A 13,282-nucleotide genomic window follows, 5' to 3' on the forward strand; every position below is an offset into this window, starting at 1 on the left:
GAATCGGGGTCAACAACGTTCTGACTCTGTGACAACATCATCAAGTGTGATCAATGCATCGGCGGTAACGGATGGTACGGGCGGAGGATCAGTAATACAGGCTGGATGCCTCAAAATACCTCAGGCTCCGTCTGGACCACTCACTGCCTTTTGGCGGTCACCGCTCCGAGCCTTCCGTCTTCAACAGTCTCAGAACTGCAAACTTCAGAGGAGACGGGAACTAGCTGTATACAACTAAACAACAACAACAATAACAACAACAACAGCCATGACCTCAACCCCCCCGCTCAGCTGCGGCTTGCATCGGCGGCTGATCCCAGCAACACTGCAGGTTACCTGGTGAATCAATACCCGCGGGTAAGTTAACAGGGATGAGCACGGGTACAGCGCGGCTGTCTTGGCTCGATCAGTCCAGGCATAATTCCGCCGTCGTCCCTCAACGGCTTGTCAACAATATTGACAGAGTTTTAGCTGGGGACACTGGAGTTTATGATGAGGCAAGCCAACTAGCTTGCGGGACCCAGCAGCGGAGGCTGTCCCCATGACAGTTGCAGCATGGACAGTCCTCATGGCAAGGCCATATGAAAGCTTGAAGGGAAGGGGCTGGTGATCGACGAGACGAGACGTGCCAGATATATTTACTCAGGCAAGATGTTAGCTAGTCGACCCATTATTCAGATCCATCATTCGGGTAGCTTAACCTTCCAATTTAGCATTACTCCGGCAGTAAATCGCCTCTTTGCTAGTAGACTAATAGCACATCACCTGAGTAGTAGTTCTCAGTGGTTGTGTAAGCCAATGCTGCCAAGCCCGCGAGATATATATTGTGAAAGGCCCGTCGGACTCGGGAGCCATAACGTGATCGGTAACTAACGGCGCTAGCATGAGTAAGTATCTAGTATTGTGAGCAGGATTCAGACTAACTAACGATGACGTACCGTCTCGACTCTCAACTTGCACGACCAATGTCTCCAACCATTATTCCGCTGGATAGAGTAATCTAGTAGATCCTTCTTGGCAATAGTCACCTGAGATGCCAGTAGCACAGCAAAGATCCCCGGTTGAATATAGAAGATCTGAAATGGTAGTAGCACATCAGCAGGAGGAACAGCTAAACCTAAGTAGATAGCCGAGATAGAGACACTCCTCCCATCAAAGCCATCGATCAGGCTTGTTTTGACTCCGTCCAGCCCGGCAATTGCCCAAACAGGCGAGAGGCGGAGCAGATCCGCCCGATTTCCCCCAATAGGCCATCCCCGCAATGGGGAATAACGAGGGGTAACGGCAATTTGGACTATCTGATGCTGCCCAATTTGTCGTTCTTTATGGGCTTGTTATTTCTAGCAATGAGTATCTAGAGCCAGTGTGGTAGCGAGACTTGTGCTAAGATGACCGCCGAGTGATCGTCTCTTCAGTGACTTGCTGGACGCATGTATCCGGGATATGCTCACCCGTGGTGATGCCTGCAGAAGAGCGACCAGGATGCCTATCTATCTCACACATCCCCTCCCAAACTATACTGCCCAACCAGGAATACATTTCATAGCCCCTCACGTAGCATCTCATATGACCCTTGCAGACCACACACATAGCGTGGCAGTCTTCCTCATCCCCTGATACCGACCAGCCCGCCCCGAACCCTCCCTCCCCTTCCATCCCCCCGACCCGGAAACCCTGACCGGCCGATCCTCCCGGTTTACGTGGATGACGATATTCCCCTGGCAGCTTTAAGCCCCATCCATAATGGTCCCCCAACCCAACCCTGTCGAGCCAGATTCGTCTCTCGGGTGGATCTCGTGCGAGACTGGTTTGCACCCAGCCAGTCATCCCACACCACACCCCCCGCAACCCCCGACTTTCTCCCACCCGGAATGTAACCATATTCGACAAGATCGTGGGGGTCCAGGCCACCATTACAGCTATTACCACCACTCTAACGCTGTATCCTGCACTCACTCCCCATGGGAGCGGGACTAGCCGTCTAGATTCATGCAGATTTGCGGAGGAGTGCCGTGCCAGCTGGCTGCTTGCAGCGAGGCCCTTATTTAAAGACGTTTGTGTCACCCTGTACTTTAGTTTAGCTTAGCTAGTCTTCCTCTAGTTTTCTCGATTTCAGTGTATGCGCTTCACGTTTCCACGTGGGTTAGCCTTTACTTTCAGGTTGGGAGTCTGTGGTATCACACTCAAATCAAGAAAGTGTATATAACACTCGCACGCAATATCACTCAGAGGGAGCAACACCGCCACAATGGACCTCATCCCATCATGGAACGTGGTGCATCGATTCGAAAAGCGCGCGCTCCTGATCGCCATCAACAGCGTCGCCGCGCTCTCGATCCTCTTCTTCGGCTATGACCAGGGTGTGATGGCCGGTGTGAACAATTCCAAGGACTACATCGACTTGATGGGATTCGGGTACACGGAAATGAAGAACGGGGAGCTGACCGCCGTGGTCACGGACAGTCTACTACAAGGGGGTATCGTGTCCGTCTACTACCTTGGGACGCTGTGCGGTGCGTTGCTGGGGGGTTGGATCGGAGACAAGATCGGCCGGATTAGGACGATTGCTGTTGGTGCGGCGTGGGCGGTCGTCGGCGCCTGTCTGCAGTGTTCGGCGCAGAACCACGATTGGATGATTTGCGGTGAGAAAAGTTCCTTTCCCATTTGATTTCGGGCGACTGTACAGGGAATTGGGCTGATGTTTGTTGGTAGCACGTTTGGTCAATGGTATCGGGACGGGGATCCTGAATGCCATCGTCCCTGTTTGGGCGACGGAGACGGCTGAGCATACTTCGCGAGGACAGTTCATTGCCATTGAGTTCACGCTGAATATCTTCGGTGTGGTGGTCGCGTATTGGTTGGAGTTGTAAGTTCACCCTGATGGTCGCTCTTTGTTCTGCATGGCTAACCAACGATCTCGCAAAGTGGCCTGTCCTTCATCGACGGCGGCCGGTCCGCTTTCCGCTGGCGCTTCCCCATCGCCTTCCAGATCATCTTCCTGCTCATGTTGTTCGGCGTGGTCTGGTTCTTCCCCGAGTCGCCCCGCTGGCTCGTCAAGGTCGGCCGGGAGCAAGAAGCCCGGTACATCCTCGGCCGGCTGCGCGGCAACACGGGGGATGATGCTGTGCGCGCTGAGGCGGAGTTCCGCGACATCCAGAGTGTGGCCGAGCTGGAGCGATCTCTGAATCACAGCACGTCGTACCTGGCCATGTTGTTCGGATACAAGACAGGGAAGTTGCACCTGGGCCGACGAGTACAGCTGGTGATCTGGTTGCAGATCATGCAGGAGTGGGTCGGCATTGCAGGCGTGACGGTTTGTGCGTTTTGTCCAGATGACCGTTTCGAAGTAGGCTCAGAATCTAACACCAAACAGATGCACCGACAATCTTCAGTATCGCCGGGTTTGACTCGATGAAAAGCCAATGGCTCAGTGGGCTGAACAATATCTTCTACATGGTAAGTAAATCAGCTTCCGGACTGCACCACCACGCAGACATTAACAGTCGGAAAAGTTCGCCACTCTTGTCTGCGTATTCACGCTTGATCGCATCGGTCGCCGGTGGACACTGTACTGGGGCTCGACAGCGCAGGGGATCGCGATGTTCCTGGCGGGAGGATTCTCGCGGCTGGCCATCAACGCGCGGGAGGCGGGCAACGACGACAAGGCGGCCTCGTTCGGCGCGGCGGCGGCCGCGATGATCTTTATCTTCACCTCCGTGTTCGGTGCAACATGGCTGACCGGTATGTTTTTGGTCGATCGTTTCGGACCCTACTGTGTGTTTTCGGGGGCTAATTTAGATAGTGCCCTGGATCTACCCTGCGGAGATCTATCCGCTGGCGGTGCGGGCCCGCGGAAATGCCTGGGGCGTGGTCGGGTGGAGTATAGGCAACGGATGGCTGGTGAGTTGTGCCTTTCATAAGCCCGTGCTTTTTTGATTTGGGGGTGCGAACAGACACTAACAGATTTAGACCCTTTTGTGCCCCGTCATGTTCAGCGCTATCGGCGAGAAGACCCTGTATGTGTTTGCCGCTAGCAATGTCATCACTATTCCCATGGTGTGGGCGCTGTATCCCGAGAGTAACCAGCGCACGTTGGAGGATATGGATCTGTTGTTTGCGGCGGAGACTCCTTGGGTGTGGGATGCGGAGAAGACGTTTGCCAGGTTGAAGGCGGAGAACCCGGGATATGTTGAGACGACGGCCAGGAAGGGGAGCCTGGTGGTGGAGCATGTGAATGTATAGGAGATAATGGTTGGGGATTTTGCTGGTGGACGAGCAGAAGAAGGAGAATGAGTGCAGTAGACTAGACACAGCGGTTACTATCCGCAGTCCTTGCCAGTAGATAGCTCTATAGAAAATAGTAGTGCGTCCCAGTATGCGTACCTCATTTACTAGAGCAGCTAATCAGGCTAATCAGGCACACACCAATTACGAAAAACCTGCATAATGACCGACTGACATAGTCACCCAAAACCAAGCATGCAAATGTTCTTTGCACTACAGGATAGCAGTCAGCTAATGACAGCGGCATCAGCTTGCATGCACCCCGGCCGGATAACCTTCCGAACCTACGCGGAGAGAGTCGACAATGATTGGTCAATTTGACCGCAACGCGACCTCATCCATACTTGGGGGTTCACGACACCCCCGTCACTGAGACTTATAAGCTTGCTCCTAGCTTATAACCTCACTACCGCTCTTCAATCCTACCCTCAAGACTCGAGACTTACCAATCCTTGAATTCTGCCCAAGGCAAGTAAAAATCCCTGGATATACACAAGCTTACTAATACGCTCGACCAGCCCTACCAGCACCTGCATCCATAAACCCAGCAACAGAGCAGCAACAAGCGAATTCAAACGCCTCAACCCACATTTGCAACACAATCTACAAGACTCAAGATAAGCCACAAGCAAAAGGGCACTGCATCACATATACCCGTCCTAAGGCCTAGCACGACCTAGCATCCGCACACTTATCTCTACAATCCCCCAGAATCAAAGCAAGCAACATGGCAACCACCAAACCCTCACCTCTAACAACAACCACAACCACAACCACAACCACAACAACAACAACAACCAAAACCGAAACCAAAACCACAATCCCAACCCCCAAATCCCCCTCCCGCCTTGTCCCCCAAACCACAATCACCCCCAAATCCACCCTGCAAAAAACAATAACCCGCCTCAAAACCCACCCAGCCCTCCCCCCACACCGCCGAAGAATCTACCTGGCGCTGCTGTCCGTGCCCGCAGGGAGGTGGACGACCTATGCGGCGCTCGCGAGACACCTGGACACCAGCCCGCGGGCGATCGGGGCGGCGATGCGCCTGAACCCTTTCGCGCCGGAGGTGCCGTGTCACCGGGTGCTGGGGGGTGCAGGCCGGTTGGTGGGGTACTCCGGTGGTGCAGGGGCGGCACCCGGGAAGGCGAGGGAGGGGGTTGGGATGAAGAGGCGGTTGCTTGAGGGGGAGGGGGTGGAGTTTGACTCGGAGGGGGTGGCGAGGGGGGTTTGTTTTGTTGAGTTTGGGGATCTGTATTAAGTATTAGGTTGAGGGAGGATGATAGGGAGTTGAGGAAGGATGATAGGGGGTTGGGATGGGGTTGGGTAGGACTAAGGTGGGAGGGAGGGCGGCAGTGTATGATCATAGTTTGTGTATAAGTCTCTCTAATTATATAAGATGTTAACATGGAAGGATAGTAAAGGAAAGAAGATTGAAACACCAAGATCCAAAAGAGAGACAAAAAATGCGGATATGAACACCCCAGGCTCCATCCATTCTATGTCACAAGCAAAGCCAACGCCATCCCCGTTCTTTAACCAGAACCCCCCCACCCCCTTCCGTGAGGTCATACAGACATAACATGAGATAATATAACATAGGAAAGTTGGGGACATAAAGACATTAAAACATTAAAACATTAAAACATCAAACAATAACAGACAAGAGACAAAGGAAATGGGTATCTCTATTCATAACACACACACAACCAAAAGACAGACAAGACACACGCTCAGGCAGTCTTAGCCCGCTTGGCTGCCCGCCGCTTGGGCACGTCCCAGTGGTGGAAGGAGCGCAGATGCTCGATCAGATGGTCCCGACGGGGGAAACCATTGCCGTCCTTGCGGAGACATTCCTGCACGGGACAGTCCTGGAACACAGGGTTGTGCACACTGGTCTGATGGCGTTTGAGATCGGCGGGCCGAGTGAATGCCTTGTTGCAGTCCTGGCAGGTGTAGGGCTTGACGGGTCTGCAGGGTTCGAAGGTTAGTCCTTGTTGCTGCTGACCAACACACAAACAAACAAACAGAAAAAAAAAAAATGGAGATAGGTGGGGAGGAAACTCACTTAGACGCGTCGAGGGTCTCGTAACTTTCAACGGGCGAGTAGACAACTTCCGGGTTCGGGCTGGATTGGGTGGGGATCCACTCTATATTGGGCACCGGGAATGAAGACGGTTGAACTGGAAGCTGGTGGAACGAGTAGACTTCGGGCGAATAGACCATCGGCGAGGCCGTGAAGTTGTGGCTGGGGTAGTACATGTCGAATGTCGAGGAGGCGACAGTCTGGGGGGAACTGAAGGGCGTCGAGTCGTATGATGAGGGCTCGAATGTGGGCGGCACGAAGGACATCTCCGTCCCTACCATCCCGTACAGCGACGGGTGGCCCATGTATCCCAGAGTCGATTGCATTGACTCTTCACTGCTGGTCGAGTACGAGTGTTCCATTGGTGGGCATTCATGCATAGGAGGGCTCTGTGCCGGTTGGGTCAGTCATGATATACCCTGGGAAGAAGAGCCTCGGCACTGGGACTCACCATTGCAGACATGGCATACATTGTGGAGTCAAGAAAAGGAAAAGGATATGTACACCGGTGAAGAAGCGATCAAAGAAAACGAGAGAGAGAGAGAGTTCAAGTGATGGTCTGCAAGGGTTCTTATGTCCACACAGAAATTGTTATACTAGAAAGCAACTAAAAGCATGACCGGCCAGACAGGGCTCTCCGGGTTTTTATAACCATTGTTTTCTTTGATCAGGTCAGGTCGACTACGTCGCACTTGCATTAGACGCGGCCGGTGCTTCTCCACTGTAAAAACAGCCCAAACGGCCAGCGCCAGAGAAGCTAAGCAACACGAACGCACCCACGGCGACATCATCAGGTGAGCGGCGCTACTAACTAGGTAACTAGTATGATCTTCCACTAAGAAACTAGGGTGTGGGAAGGGAAGAGTGGATTGGGAAGGAGAAATGAGGGGATGGGAAGGAGTGGGAGTGGAAGTGGGAGTGGTAGCCGGGAATAATGCAGGAGGGAGGGACTGCGCGCCAACTTACTGGTAAGTTGAGCACTTACTCATTCACTCACAAACACACAGCCCCCCCGCCAGCGGGGCACTTCAATTGGCGAGCGGGCGGGTTACAAAGTGAAGCGATCCCGGCTAGTGCTGACGCTAGAAGCACCGAAGAACCAAAGAACCTTCTTCCAGGCTTCTAGGGGCGATTGTGCTCTACTGATTGGTGTTTGGGACGGAAAGTAACCAGCGACGGACTCCACTCCGGCCCGAGAAAAAAGAGGAGCCATTCCAGGCAAACAGCAGAAAGTCCAACTGTCCAAGACACTCTGCGGTGAAGGCTGACACTCGAAAACAACCTAATCATCCAGATATCGTCATAGGGAAGAGCGATCCCCCACAAATAGTGAAAAAGAAAAAAATATTATTACAGTCGGTGGAGCTTCGGCTGCAACCATCCTAGTCGCAAGTTGGGCCTCGATGAAGGACTGGCCAAGGTTCTGGAAAAAAATGATGCGGGCTAGGACCATTTCCTGACTCGTTCCAACAAGACCGCCATTTCCCTTCGATCTGTTGTTGTCCTTCATCTCCTTCTCCCCGAGGGAGGCGGGAAAGTTTGAAGCGGAGCCTGCCGACGAAAGCTCACCAGCTGCACTGGAGAGGGAGTGAACGGAAAACCATCCCGATCATGATGTCGATAAGAAATTCAAAAGTACTGTTACTGCAAGTAGCTACAGCTCAGCTGTCACGAGCCGCTCCTGTGCAGTAGTCGGAACCCCGGGCCATCGGGCGAAAGAAAATGCAGAAGATGCATAGAATTGGGGAAACGGCGGGAGGAACGTGACCGCAGAGAGCGGAGGAGGAAGAGGAGGAGGGGATCGAATCCATCCATGATCGATCGGAATGGATCGTGGGTGGTTGGCGGGCGATAAGAGAACAGATTGTCAGATTCACCAGAACCCTCGAATTTTGACGATGGTGTTTTCCCCAACCGGGAATAGACAGACTCAGCCAGCGGCGACCGCGCAGTTCGGCACGGGCTTCCCGGGGCGTTTTTGTCAACGATCGATTTCCCGTTTCTCTCTCGAGCCTCCAATGCTCGACAGCCTTGTTGTAAGTGCCAAGAAGCACGGGTGGTGGGTGGGATCTGGTCCGGGGAAAAGCAACCAACAATGACGATGATGGCGAGATTGAAGGCAAAGACCCCGAAGAAGAACAGAGACAGCGAGAGAGAGAGAGGCGCACGAGAGAATACATACACCACATACACCACATACACCACATGCACTCAATTGCCGCATCGCACAGCCCCCTTCGCGGTCAGGATGAGATTGAAGCTGACCTGCGATGATTGGCACCACTGCCCATTCCAAGCCTGTTCCTGCGCGTGTAAAATCGCGCATGACATTGAAGCTCAGTCTCTATCGTTCCTGCGGTATGAGGAAGTGAGGCGACTGCGCGATATTACCCCAGACCCGGGAGTGTTCCTATTGATGCTTTGCATGATGATTACTTAGGACATGTTGTACGGACCGAGTTATCCGAGCAAAGCAGAAAGAGATTGAAGCAGCAGGGCTCCCCGCGAGGTTGTCTGCCTCTGCCAGGGTTGGGAACAATAATACATCCATTATCACGATCTTCTCAGTAATCCACGCAGCACCTGTGGTCAACCAGAAATAGCAGATAGCAAGAGGGAACTGGGCAACCCGGCATCCGTGCCTGACAAGAGAAAGAATCTATAGTATCCTTAGCTAGCCAGGCAGGGTCTTTTGGTCTCGAGTCTCGACTGGTCTTTTGTTTCTGCCTCCTTCACCAAGTTGATCCAAGCGGGCGGTAATTCATCATCGCAGACCCATTCTTCTTCTCCTCGAACATCCTTAATTTCCTTCCATTCCTTCGGTCTCCACGGGTGTGATACCCAATCTACGATTCCAGTAAACATTGAGTAGGTGAGGACGTACTACGGAGCTCTCAAGCAAGCAGAAAGAGGGTCCGAGTTCGGGTCCGGCTCCTCTCTTTGCCTTTCTTTTCCTTCGAGTTCCCACTCATCATCCGAGTCTGGGTCTTGCTTCAAGGCTGCTATTTCGCAGAGCTCATTTCGATTTCCTTTGTTTCCCATCTTCACAGGCCCCTCCCTCTCTTCCTCTCTTTTTCTCACTCGCTCCATCGAATTGACTCCCTCCCGCTCGCTCATTGCCGCCACTAAAGGATTTAACTCGGATCAATCTTGAGTCAAAAAAAAAATAATACCAAATAAACCACCTTCGATCTTGTTGTTTCTCGGGTCCGTGCTAGTGGACTGACTATTTTTACACCGACTTTCTACCGGACCATCTGATTGATGATAACTTGACTATACGGTGAGCAGAAAAGAAAAAAAAAAGATCCCATCTTCACGAGTCGATGACGTTATGTCCGAATTCTTCTGCTACTGTGTTTTCTTTGTTTTCATTTTGCCTTTTTTCTTCATTCGTTTCTACTCTTTTAGTCCCCCTGCATATTTCAAGGTTTCTCTTTCCCCCTCTTTCCTCTTTCTTAAGGTGTTGAAGAACTGCTGCATGTCATGTCGCAGATCTGCCGAATGTACTGTACAGTACATACTTTTCTGAGTGTACTGTATGTCTTCTATTCTATCCAAACACGAAACCAGAATATACTTTCGGTAGATGCAACCCCCCTCTCTTGCTAGTAGTATGAAGTATCAAACCTAAACCTTCTCCCCTCCTCGCCCCTCTTCCCCCTTCCCTCTTCCCCCTTCTCCATGGAGACATGGACCCCGTTTCATACAAGCATCCCCTTCTCTCCCTTCATCACACATCAGACATCAAACCCACAGTCACACCACACACACACACACACACACATATATATATATATAACAAGGATCACCCTGGAATCCCAATCCCAACCCCAACCCCGCTATTCTAGAACATGTCCATTTCCCGCCGATCTTTCCTCCTCAAGGAACAAATACATCTAGGTACAATCTACATACGTAACGCAACGGAGTACTCAAGATCGAAGCACGGTCCGGCCGAATGGAAAGCCGGGAAAGGGAAACGATCCTCAGCTAAGTCGTTCCATTCTCAAAATGACGAGCTTAGCTTCGGGTTTGTTGGTTCCAGGAAGAATTCAGATTCAGACCAGACAAAAAAAAAAGACCAGAGGGAAAAGGAGCAACACAAACAAACCCTTTAGATTCGATTCGATTCGATTCAATATCAAGGTCGAGATATCCCACCAAAATAAATAACAATCAATCAAGTCTTCAAGCCTGGGTCAAATCGTTTAGGAAAGAAATTTGTTCTTGTTCGTGCTGGTTGCTCAAACACGTTGAAGAAAAAGCACACATAAATAAAAAAAAAACTCCATCCCCGGATTTGTTAATCCCGCAAATACCTAGAAAGTAAAAAAACCCCCTTCCCCCCATTCATAAAGCCCTCGTTCGTCCCTTGCATGCTTTGGAAAGACAATTTGACAGCTGAAAACAAAAGGATAAGACGGGAAGGAGAAAAGGTGAGATGCACATAGATCACGTTCAAGATCGATTCATGACACACATACAGACAGATGACAGGTCAGACAGTTGGAAACGGGTTGGGGGTTAGGGGAGATTGTGTATGGGTAGGTCGGAAAAGGTAAAAAGAGAAACAGTATTCCTGAAGAACCCTGTCCTCCATGGAATCAGGCTTCGAGGAACAAAACCCCCAACCGGACTGCTGTCGGAGAAGATTGATTTGTCTTAATGATTTCTGGCTTGTTTCGCTCTTCATCTACATATGTGAGATATGGGAATAAACACCGACACACATGTACACAGACAGAATCCTTCCCTCGACTTGATGTCGTTGTAATGTTGCGTATATCTATAGTTCGTCCTCAAGGTACTTGTAGACAAACTTGAAATCCGCTTTACGACGGTTCATCCTGTAGTCCAAAGTTAATTTATTTCCTGGGTTGGACCAAACTGAAAAAAAAGCAATCTTGCGGCCAAAAAGGAAAAAGAAAAGAAAGATAAAAACGTACCAGGTGCTCTCGTAATCGAAGAAGCGGTAGGTTCCCTGTTCAAACTCTTCGGTAATAGTTTTGGGCTCCTCATGGCGCTGGAACCATGTCTGGTACTGCTTGTGGAACCGCCAGCTCTGGTTCTTCAATGCCTTGGCAGCCAGGTACTGCTGGTAGGAGCCCTGGCGGTAGTAGAAGAGATAGAACAGAGTGTCCGTGTCGATACGACCCGTGTCGTAAAGACGCGGATCGTCGAAGATAGGGAGAGGTTCCTGGGGGTAGTAGAGAGGAGTGTTGTACGGGTTCTGTGGCTTGTAGTGCCGGGGTTTCTCCGCGTCAGCGGGCTCAGGGCAATTGGCAAGGGAGGCCGCCAACAGACGCTGCACCGACGGGGACGGGTTGGTCGCACTGGCCGCGGCACGGCTCTTCGTCACTTCGAAGGACTGAATAAGATCTTGCAGCCCCGGAGGGAGGTGATAGATGGATTCCTCGCCATCGCGCGAGTCCTCCTTGCTTGAATCACCGTTGGTTGTGGGCCGTGATTTGCTGCTGCTGCTAGTCGAGGCCTCAACCTTATCCATGGCGGGGGTCTGCGGCATGCCTCGCGAAGTGCTCGCGCTAGCCACGTGCGGACTTTCAACAGGGGTCTTGTGACGGCTACTCGGCTCCTCGCCTGCTATCGTGACCCCCGACGCCGACTTCAACACGGGCTGTGCAGGAGCGACGCTGGGGGATGCGGTCGTGGAGGTGGAAGGCTTGGATACAGGTACGGCGTGCGGGAAAGCGGGGCTCGCGCCTGGCGGTGGCGGTAGAGGTGCAATTCCCACTCCGTTCTTGTCACTGGCAGCGGCCGCCGCGGCCGCCGAGGCGTACTTGAGTGTTTCTCCAGGCAGGCGCGTTGGAGGGGGAGCGGGCTTCATTCCGGAGGTGGCACTTGTCGAGGTTGCGGGGTGAAGGGTGGCCAGCACGGGAAGAGGGGACTTCATCTGCGCGGATGGTCGTCGAGGCCCAGTACTATCGCTCTTCGTTTTCGATTTGACCGTCTCGGGCTCCTCTTCTTGGATCGACTGGGTATCTTGCGACGATACGCGGTCGTTGTCGCCTGCGATGCCGAACTGCATCTCCGCCTCATTGTCCATGTCCAGATCATCGTATAGGGTCTCGTCCTCGCCCGAGTAGTCCAAGTTATGCCCATCCTCGACATAGTACTTGATACTCTCCTTCAGGTCCAGTACTTGATGCGTCTCGACGTTGCCGTTCTGCAGCGACCGTAACAACAATTCCAGTTTGTTGACGTGCCACTTATGACGTTCCGTTATCCGCGAAATATCTGATAAGCGATTCGTCTTGGCCACGTCCTTCTTCCCCTTCTTCATCTGCATATGTAACGTCTCCTCCTCTGCTTCCATAGCCTCGATTCTCTGCTGTAGCTCGTCGACCATGTTCGACAGGAAGTCGCAGGTTTCCAACTTCTCCTTCTCCTTGGGATCTAATCTCGACGCTGCCGACAAGCCTTCCTTGGAGTATGCTTTCGTCTTCATTTCCTTCTCGACAGCCTTGAATTGCTCCATACACTAAGCTCCTAGTCAGCAAACAGCTCTCCTCCTCGCCGAGGCATTGAAGGGCGGAGGGAGGCGCACGGTCTCGATGGCTCTGCGCTGCTCAAGCAGCGGACCTTTGTCTTTCACCTCATTTCCAGATGCCCATGATTTGATCTGATCTCGATATCGTTGGAGCTTCTTGATCTCGCGCTTCAGGTTCTCTTCGAGCTTATCCCGCTGGGTAGGGTTCGTCGCGGAGCGGATCTTCTCGTAGATGCCTTCGAATGTTACGATGCCCTCCGCGACCTTCTTGAAGGTCTTATCGATCTCCTGCTGCGTTTTTCGGGACGTCATGACGGCGGGCTGTTCACATGAACAGAGAGGGCTGGGACTCGAAAATTGACGTGGTAGTGGAACTCGAGCGCCGAGGAACGATCGGATGC

General features: G+C 52.2%; 5 protein-coding genes across 5 annotated transcripts; 3 read left to right on the forward strand and 2 right to left on the reverse strand.

Annotated features, from left to right (window-relative positions):
• Positions 1-23: 23 nt before the first annotated feature.
• Positions 24-626, forward strand: BO97DRAFT_141695 (uncharacterized protein). The gene is made up of 2 exons (XM_025690107.1): positions 24-357; positions 472-626. The coding sequence occupies exons 1-2, from the start codon at positions 106-108 to the stop codon at positions 508-510; spliced, it is 291 nt and encodes a 96-aa protein (XP_025549505.1). The 5' UTR covers positions 24-105; the 3' UTR covers positions 511-626.
• A 1,229-nt stretch (positions 627-1,855) lies between these two features.
• BO97DRAFT_444779 (putative MFS monosaccharide transporter) lies at positions 1,856-4,242 on the forward strand (the record flags this gene model as incomplete). Its single annotated transcript, XM_025698489.1, has 7 exons — positions 1,856-2,642; positions 2,713-2,866; positions 2,926-3,317; positions 3,374-3,456; positions 3,513-3,741; positions 3,803-3,900; positions 3,970-4,242. Exons 1-7 carry the CDS (start codon positions 2,249-2,251, stop codon positions 4,240-4,242), a joined length of 1,623 nt encoding a protein of 540 aa, XP_025549506.1. The 5' UTR covers positions 1,856-2,248.
• A 422-nt stretch (positions 4,243-4,664) lies between these two features.
• BO97DRAFT_141799 (MGMT family protein) lies at positions 4,665-5,619 on the forward strand. Its single transcript, XM_025690110.1, has 2 exons — positions 4,665-4,752; positions 4,803-5,619. The coding sequence occupies exon 2, from the start codon at positions 5,012-5,014 to the stop codon at positions 5,543-5,545; it is 534 nt and encodes a 177-aa protein (XP_025549507.1). The 5' UTR covers positions 4,665-4,752; positions 4,803-5,011; the 3' UTR covers positions 5,546-5,619.
• Positions 5,620-6,017: 398 nt separating this feature from the next.
• BO97DRAFT_349855 (C2H2-type zinc finger protein) lies at positions 6,018-6,750 on the reverse strand (the record flags this gene model as incomplete). The annotated part of the gene is made up of 2 exons (XM_025691929.1): positions 6,018-6,255; positions 6,353-6,750. 2 exons carry the CDS (start codon positions 6,748-6,750, stop codon positions 6,018-6,020), a joined length of 636 nt encoding a protein of 211 aa, XP_025549508.1.
• A 4,409-nt stretch (positions 6,751-11,159) lies between these two features.
• BO97DRAFT_436172 (uncharacterized protein) lies at positions 11,160-13,193 on the reverse strand (the record flags this gene model as incomplete). The annotated part of the gene is made up of 3 exons (XM_025697769.1): positions 11,160-11,220; positions 11,320-12,872; positions 12,939-13,193. The coding sequence occupies 3 exons, from the start codon at positions 13,191-13,193 to the stop codon at positions 11,160-11,162; spliced, it is 1,869 nt and encodes a 622-aa protein (XP_025549509.1).
• Between the last annotated feature and the right edge of the window lie 89 nt (positions 13,194-13,282).

The sequence above is a fragment of the Aspergillus homomorphus genome, assembly GCF_003184865.1.
Source record: "Aspergillus homomorphus CBS 101889 unplaced genomic scaffold BO97scaffold_30, whole genome shotgun sequence".
NCBI lineage: Eukaryota > Fungi > Ascomycota > Eurotiomycetes > Eurotiales > Aspergillaceae > Aspergillus > Aspergillus homomorphus.

What these genes read in the sequence shown, in the direction of transcription:
- BO97DRAFT_141799 (XM_025690110.1), top strand. Translation starts at nt 5,012, where the DNA reads ATGGCAACCACCAAACCCTCACCTCTAACAACAACCACAACCACAACC.
- BO97DRAFT_141695 (XM_025690107.1), top strand. Translation starts at nt 106, where the DNA reads ATGCCTCAAAATACCTCAGGCTCCGTCTGGACCACTCACTGCCTTTTG. An exon ending in TGGTGAATCAATACCCGCGG is followed by an intron (nt 358 to 471) that starts GTAAGTTAACAG and finishes ACAGAGTTTTAG; the next exon opens with CTGGGGACACTGGAGTTTAT.